Source organism: Arachis stenosperma, chromosome 10 (assembly GCF_014773155.1).
Source record: "Arachis stenosperma cultivar V10309 chromosome 10, arast.V10309.gnm1.PFL2, whole genome shotgun sequence".
Classification (NCBI taxonomy): domain Eukaryota; kingdom Viridiplantae; phylum Streptophyta; class Magnoliopsida; order Fabales; family Fabaceae; genus Arachis; species Arachis stenosperma.
Genome location: NC_080386.1, coordinates 72307686 through 72316159, shown reverse-complemented (window position 1 = coordinate 72316159; position 8474 = coordinate 72307686). Strand labels below are relative to the sequence as shown.

General features: G+C 33.0%; 1 protein-coding gene across 1 annotated transcript; it reads right to left on the bottom strand.

The window, feature by feature from the left end:
• Window positions 1-3762: 3762 nt before the first annotated feature.
• On the bottom strand, window positions 3763-7797 carry LOC130955312 (polyadenylate-binding protein-interacting protein 12-like). The gene is made up of 12 exons (XM_057882152.1): window positions 7512-7797; window positions 7324-7372; window positions 6556-7215; window positions 6344-6454; window positions 6197-6241; window positions 6018-6090; window positions 5825-5937; window positions 5653-5712; window positions 5489-5536; window positions 5308-5376; window positions 4292-4353; window positions 3763-4178 (listed from the first exon to the last, which is right to left on the bottom strand). Exons 3-12 carry the CDS (start codon window positions 7114-7116, stop codon window positions 4121-4123), a joined length of 1200 nt encoding a protein of 399 aa, XP_057738135.1. The 5' UTR covers window positions 7117-7215; window positions 7324-7372; window positions 7512-7797; the 3' UTR covers window positions 3763-4120.
• Between the last annotated feature and the right edge of the window lie 677 nt (window positions 7798-8474).

Below are 8474 nucleotides of genomic sequence, written 5' to 3'. Positions count from 1 at the left end.
GGAGAATAAGATCGATGCAGAATATACTTAAAGAATCCTATATATTTAACTCGCTTTTAATTATTTTTAAATCTTTTGATATCTAAATCCTTAACATAGAGATTAGTCTATTAAATAAAGTAATAAACCACATTTCTACTCGTAAAAAATGAAAATATTTACAAAATTATTTACGATAGAATCAAACTTATATTACATTTATAAAAGATGAAATTCGTTAATAAAAATTCAAAATTTCACCAAACATTAAATTTACATTGACTATTCTTACGATTCAATATTCAAATTGAATCTAAGACGATTTTCAGGCCAAGAATTTTGGCTGAATTTTCGTTTTCTCTAAATACTATAAATAAAAAACTTAAATGCATATTTAATGTATAACTCGGACGAATTCTAATTTAAACATCAAAGACGCTACGAGTAACTCCACCACCAGTCCACCACGAATTCATTATATCATAGCCAATTAGAAGTCTCCATCGTTCGCTTTCTCCAAACTAACTCATAGTTAACTCCACCATAACAATGAATTTAAAAAAGGAAAAAAGATATATGGGTTCTTTACTTTTTAAAATTTTTGACAAATATATTTTTAATAAAATTTAAATATAAAAAAATTTCTGACTTTAACAAATGGAGGACAATTCAGTCCTTCTGTTTATTTGCCTCTTATACACCAAATAAAACTGATTGATGTAGCTAAAACGGTGTTTAGGTGTCTGTTATTGTGCCACACTGGAAGGAGAATAAAGTTCGAAAGACAAATAAGTCATTGACGTCATTTTGCAAATAAAGTTCGAAGAATAAATAGGTCCTTGAGAATTTAGTTTATTATACTTCTACTATGAGAATTTAGTTTATAAAATTATGCTTGTATTTTGAAATCTAATTAACTTGTTGTATTCTGCAATTTAAATTATTTGTATTAAAATTGCAGAAATTGCACTTGTTCTGTTTCTACTTTTTTTCTTAAATTGCATTAGTTCAGTTTTAGTACATTTGTGTATTATATTAGAATTTGTTAAATTGCATTAGTTCAGTTTTCATCATACCAGTGGCATTAGTTAGCATCAATTTATTTATGCATCAAGTTAGCATTAGTTCATTTGTGCATCATTCATGTATTAAGTTAGTATTAGTGCATTTGTATATTATATTAGAACTAGTATTTTTATCCATAATAACATTACGGGAATAATTTTTTTTTTAAATTATAGTTCACTTTGTTCTAACAGTATAAATTATGCATGACACAAAAAATTTATAAAATCAATACTTTTACAAAAAAGTTGTAAGTTGACAAAAGTCTCTGGCTAAGAAGACCAAGATATCTGCAAATAAAAAATTAAATAATAAGATTTTTAGTTATTATTTTTATATAAAAAAGTCTAATTTTTTATTAATAATTAATTTTAACATTCGTTATCTAAAATTTAAAATAATTTAATATGTATACTTTTACATTTAAAATATTTTAATTGTAAAAAAATATCTTATGACATATTTTGATTTGTCAAATTACTAATATAAAATATAATTATATATATAGTAAAAATAGTAGAGAGAAATAGAAAAATGGAGAAAGGTAGATGAGAGAATTTAAGAAATGGGTTTATTAATTTTGAAAAAAAAATTCTCTCAATTTTAATAAGAGTGTCATGTGACACATTTGATTATTAAATTAGATAGTAATATATGATACATAATATAGGTATATTTCAATTAGATAGTAATATATGATACATATAGAAGCATAATGAATTACATTCTCAAGGACCTATTTGTCCTTCGAACTTTATTCCCCTTCCAGACCTGGATACCATTTCAGCCACGTCAGCCAATTCTATTTGGTGTATGAGAGGCAAATAGATAGAAGGACTAAATTGTCCTCCATTTGTTAAAATCAGAGACCTATCTGTCTTTTTCCCTTTAAAAAATTAACTAATATGACATTCATGTTAAATACTCAAATCAGGAGTATTAGGAGCAAGTAACTTTTGTAATTTGTAACTATCAATTAATCATTTTTAATAGTGTAAGATTATATATATTAGTAAAAAATTACTCATTTTTTGTTTGCCGATTAAATGGGGACTAAATTTTTAATAAAAGTACTGACAAAATTTTAATAAAAGTACTGTTTCCTAGACCTTCTCAACTCAAATTACTCCTGTTATCTTTATCTTCTTGCACTGTCATAACCACTTCCATGTTCCTCCACCTTCCCTCTTCCGTCACATTCTGTCGTTCGTTTGCCTCCCAAATCTTGTTTGTTATAACTCCTCTGAACCACGACGACTATGGAGCATATCTGCAAAATAAAAAACAAAAAACGATTTGAATCTGGTGGTGTACTCGTGTTGGTGATGATGAATTTGGTGGAGGATAATGGGCTTGTTTTGCTGATGAGGACCTTTCCTTTTTTTTTATGTGAAAGCTAAGACTAGAGCAACAATGTCAATTAATATCTATTAACAGCGGCAACCTTTCTTCATAGTTGAATATTTTATTCGTATTTTAAAATAAATTTTTATTGCTAATAAAATTGAAAGGTATTTTTATCAACGGTTTAATAATTCGAAAGTCTTTTTGGTAGTTTATACAAAAATAGGTTTTTCCATTATATAATTTTGCCTAGGAGAAAAATTATTCAGGAACCATTCCACTTGATATACTTGTGAAATAAATCTATGGGGCCTTTTGATTTCGCAGCGTGTAAATTTGAAAAACGGAAAGAAGCTCAAATATAAAGGGCCAAAAATAAAATTGAATTGGGCAACGACTTTGTTATTATTGTGCAGACATAACAAAAACATGCTGACAAAAAGAATAAACCTAAATATCCATAAGGAAAAACACGCGCAAACAGTCGCACACACATGAATAGTTGAATAACACGTCCCAAAAAAAAAATTTGTTGAATACACACTAGCAAAATCTTTTTTTTTCCCAATTTTAATTCGGAATTCTTGATTAATTATTATGTTTTCTTGTATTTTGTTTTTGACAAAGAAAGCGTGAAAAGGCTTAAGTTATTCTTAGTTTCTTACGATACAACCTCCCATTCAAGAACAGAGTACTCATGGTACGATAGGAGTATGGTTGGGTCGGGACTGAATTCATATACTCCAACAGGGAAAGACGAAATAAATATATATTTATAAACAAGTCAATGGTACATGAATTGGTGACATTAATATATATTATAAGAAATAGATTTAATTTGTGTTAGTATAAGAAAAAAATTATACAAAAATCCAATCATTTAATATTATAACTTAATCGCCCACTATTTTATTATTCTAACAAACACATGCATAGCATAACAACTAAACTCGGAAAAGTAATCAAGAGTGGTGGTTTTAATAAAACGATAGAGAATCATTCCAAACCAGAAAAATAAGGTGGCTTCCTCATGACACGGAATCTAATCCTCCACCTACCAAGTGGTTGGTAGAAGAAAATATGCCCAGAAAAACACAACACTAATAGCATCCAATGCTTGGTTTATACTAAGAAAAAAACATTAAAAAAAAATACAACACTACAAGTGAGTTTTGATGATGGTTTTGGGTTAGGCTACGCAACATGACAATATTAGTAGATGGCCATGTTACGGTAATATCAAGAAGGAACAAACAAAGCAAAAGGGTGAGATTCCAATTTTGGCACAAGAAAACAACATCAAACTATACCAAATGCAATAGACAATTAACCGCTACTTAATATGACATACCATAGGTTTAAATAAAATGATCATAACCAAATAAACAGCTCATGTTGAACGAAGGCTTTGTAACAAGTTTCTATTTAAATAGTAAATTCCGGATGTTAGGAAACATCCAAACCATAAAGTTTGCACGTTGCGAGGTCAACACAACACATTGTGCATCATAAATTAACCCATCAAGATCCTCGAGTGCCATCGAACTCTACATATGCTAAGGAAATAAAAACCCGGGGGGAAACACAGATACCATTACTGCAAGACTCGAGGACAGAAAGTGTTTTGACTAAATGCCAACGGGTACCTTACGACATATCTGTTTCTATGTATGTATATATGTAAATATTATCTCAGAACAGCAATCAACCCCAGAAACATTTTAAGGATGATTCAGTGCATAGCAGTGCGTGGAGCACGGGAACGGACTGGTGTCTTCGATGGACTTACCCTGCATACAGAAAAATAATAATTGTTTAAGAGTTGAAGACTTCATTTCATAGTGTTTCTTTTTTCTAGTTTTTCTAACTACAGTTGAAATCTGGAGGAGTATGCCAATCCAACCTTATAGGCAGTGCACCCAAAATCACACCACTGCAGCTCAGAGCTGCGATTGCACTCTCAGCCTGCAAGAAAGAGGCAAACAAATTCATCAGACCAAAAAACCATAGGGCGACAAAATAATTGGGAGAATATAGACAATATATCATATCAAGGGAGCGTTTGGTTGGAGGATAAAAATGTTGAGAAATTTTCATGGATGTCCACAAGTAAATATCCACAATAATTTCCAGCCCATTTTTACCTTCAAACCAAGCATACCATAAAAAATAGAAAAAAAATTGAAACTAAATGGAGACGGAACACACAATTTAAAAGTAAAAGAAGCCACATCTCTCAACCACATGAGGCATCACAGTACATGTTAGGAGTGAGAAGTAGTCGAGAACCAACATTATTTAATATTTATCCACTTCAACTTCCAAAGGTGGAAAATCATTTTCAAATACCAGATCAAAGACTCCCGTAAACCACTTGGGACTTTCCCGGTACACACCAATTTACCAACCCCACCCTTCGTCCCTCTAGTTGCTCTAGTTACACCTCAGAGCAGCTATGTCGAATGCATGACAAGTCAAATGGAGTGGATCCCACCTCCATGTTACACTTTAATAGCAAGGAGTTGAGGGACGAGCAACAAAGGAACTTCTTAAGACCCTGACTACAGCAGCATAAATTAATCACTTTTACTTTGTTTGAACAAATTTACCATTACAACCTAATTTTCACAGCACTAAGTTCACAGGTTGGCTCTACTTCAATTTGCAAGCGATTTCATTGATTGGCATGCTCAAGTATTTATTTTGTTAAGAAATGATTATGATAGAAAGATCCAAATGTTCCCAGAGAAGCTATCAACAAGACACGACTACTGTGGAATGTAACAATAATTAGTAAGAACAGAATGGAACTCTTTAAATAGCAGTAAAGTCAGATGCATAGCTCAGAAATGGGAAATTAAGAATTAGGTGAATATTAACTGACTCGGACGAAAATAAGAAAGACAAATGAATTATTACCAGTGCAAACTCAACGAATGCAATTCGAGTTGAATGATGGTAATCTCCAAGAAGCCTCAAGCGGTGAACCTGTATTCAACCAACAAAAACCTCTTAAGCAATGGACCTAGAGAACTATATAATAACATATTTCAATTCAACTAACAAATGCACATTTCCTGGTCCATGAACAGTTACTAACCTCTCCACATATAGATTCAAAGAAGCTTTTGACATCTGCTTGAGTGAGCTGTAACAGAAACAAGAAAGAAAAGTTAGGAATTAATGAGCCATATTTGCTGCAACCTGCAAAACAGACATTAGAAAGCGAAACTAATATATCCTAAGAAAGGGTCAGATCACCACCTTCTTGTCGATATTTGTGCAATAGATTGTTCTTGAGCACATCTCTCTTTCATCTTCAGACTGAGAATAAATCATCGTTAGAAATGTAGAACCGAAAAGAATATATCAATCATCTTCTAGAAAATATCTTGAGTGAGCCCATGTGGGATAAAGAAAAAAAGAAAGAACTTACCCTGGGCAAAAATGTTGGGTTGACAGGTGCAATGGCAGTTTTTGAAGGTAGCACTCTAAGTGGATAATATCCGAGCATAGTTCCAGAAAGGCTCAAAGCAGCCCTTGCACCATCTGCAGAAATAATAGCATTAGTACGGCAAAATGTTAATAACTAGAGCATACAGACATCATTTATTAAGTTGAACCGTTACCTTCATCCGTAAACTCAATGAAAGCAAACCGAAGAATAGAATTGGGATCCCCGCATACGCGGCAGTCAACGACCTATATTCATGAAAAAGGAGTTCATTTAAAAGTAATCACAAGGTCAAATGTCATTAAGAAGCACATGTCGCAACTCGCAAGCAAACAAAATGTAACGGTTTCCTACCTGGCCACAGTTAAGAAAGAGAGCCGCCAGCTGCTCTTCGGTAACCTAGATACCAACATAAAAAACCACCTTCCAAGTGAATACACATTGCATTCTTTGCAAGTTAGCTGAAATGATAAAATCCATAAGACAACTAAAAACATGTACCAGCTGATCAATGTCAGACACATAAACAGTCCTCCTAATCATCTCTTCCCTTTTCTCCATATCCATCTTATTATTCGCTCTACGCTTCCCTTGACTATAGCCATTCTTCCTCTGCAACAAGCAATTATTGTATCAATAAAAATTCAAGGCACAAGTTAAAAGATAATATTCCACCATTGGATAAATAAAAAAAAATTCTTCCAAGTTCATACCCTTCTGTTAGTCTGGCCATTAGCATTGCCATAATTATTGTGGAGCAGAAAATTGTTGGCGAATCCAAAACCAGCAGCACCACCAGGACCAGCCAAGTAACCGTGACTGTTGGCGAGCGACGGCGGCACAAACTCCTCAGCCATGGGGTTCAACTTTGACAAAAGCTCCTCCAAATCCCTCATCTCCCTCTTATAACTCTCACCACAGTTCTCCCCATTCCTTACCGCATTAATCCCAACATACCCATCATTGTTGACCACCATCTGTTGACCCTGGACACCGTTTCCATCAAACCCATTTCGAATCTGACCCACCTGAGCCTTGTAATTACCGTTAGGGACTGACACAACAGTGTTTGCACCTCTGTCTTGGTTGAATACACCGTTCAGATTCTGATCACCACCACCACCGTTGACAGCGCCTCCTCCTCCGCCGCCGCCGCCGCCGCCAGACCTTGCCTTTGATTTCTCCATCTCAGTGGTGTCCGATGAGACAACACTGTTGTCCAAATTTTGACTGGAAGAACCGATTTTGGCCCCAGCATTCTCAGCAACAGCCATAATCACGGAAATAAGAAGACGCACACACACCCCCAACCCACTTCCCTAGATGTAAAAAAGCTTCCTCCTTTTTTTCAGCTTTCAGGTTTATCAGTGAATCTGTGTCCCCCAACAAAAGAAAACAAGAAAAGAAAAAACTATACTAAACTAACAACAAGAGAAAGAGAGAGAGAAATGAAGCATAAGAGCATGTTAGGGGAGACGTACCTGGGTTTTAATGTAACAAATTTTCCATTGACATAAGATCAAGCTGATCCTGAAGATCGTCAAAAATAGAGGTTACTTTAAAACCCCACAAAGGGAGAAAAATAAATAAAATATGTATATATGGAAAGAGAGAGAGAGAGAGATTGGTGAAAAAGAGATAGAGAAAAAGGTTAAAGATATTATCTTACTAATTTATTTACTGAAGAAGAAGAAGGAGGAGGAGGAAGAAGAAAAGATGAGTGATGATTATTAGTGTTTGTTGGAGAGAGAGAGCGAGAGAGAGAAAGAAGAAAGAGATGATTTATCTTCGGATCGTCCGTTTGAGGGTGCAGTGGGGGTTTGGGAGGTAGCTGGGGAAGCTGAGAAGAGAAAAAGAGAAAAGGAGAAGGTCCGAAATTAAATTGATAACGATGATGAAATGAGATGAGATGATCAACCAATGTATGTATCCAACAGAACAAAATGAATTGAACACAGCAACACCAACACCCTCATTGCTCATTAGTCATTAGTCATTACATTACATTACATTTTTTTCTTTTTTTATTTTAATTACATTACATATAACACCCAAATAAATTTACTTTTTTTTTTTTGCATCAATTTCCATTACTGCCCCCCGTCTCTCTTCTCTCTCCCTCCCCACAATTTCTACATACATGTCATGGTCATGCCTTCCATAGCATCGCATCCGCCATCCACAAGGGATAATGGGATATATATATATAAAAGAATATTAGGCTAAGGATGCATAGAGTTCAATATGAAAGAATATCAAGTTACTATAGTAAAAAAATAATAAAAATAAATAATATTAGACCTAGTATAACAATCTTTATGTCTAGAGTAAAAATTAATTATTCACTTATAGTCTCTCAGGTTTTAGATATAATAAAAGAAAAAACTTTTAAAATAAATAAATAATAAATTAGTGAAAATTAATACAAAATATAATAAAAATTTAAGAAAATGATATTTTACTAGATATATAAAAAAAACTATAAAGATAAGAGAATTATGTTATAAATATCTAAAAAAATAATATTATTATATATTTCTTTGATTGATTTAATAATTACTTTCAAAACTTTAAAAGAGAATTTTGTCCTTTAACAAAAATAAATACTACTTAAAAAATTAGTACAGATCAA

What these genes read in the sequence shown, in the direction of transcription:
- LOC130955312 (XM_057882152.1), bottom strand. Translation starts at nt 7,116, where the DNA reads ATGGCTGTTGCTGAGAATGCTGGGGCCAAAATCGGTTCTTCCAGTCAA. An exon ending in TCTTTCTTAACTGTGGCCAG is followed by an intron (nt 6,091 to 6,196) that starts GTAGGAAACCGT and finishes TCATGAATATAG; the next exon opens with GTCGTTGACTGCCGCGTATG. An exon ending in ACCCAACATTTTTGCCCAGG is followed by an intron (nt 5,713 to 5,824) that starts GTAAGTTCTTTC and finishes ATTTATTCTCAG; the next exon opens with TCTGAAGATGAAAGAGAGAT.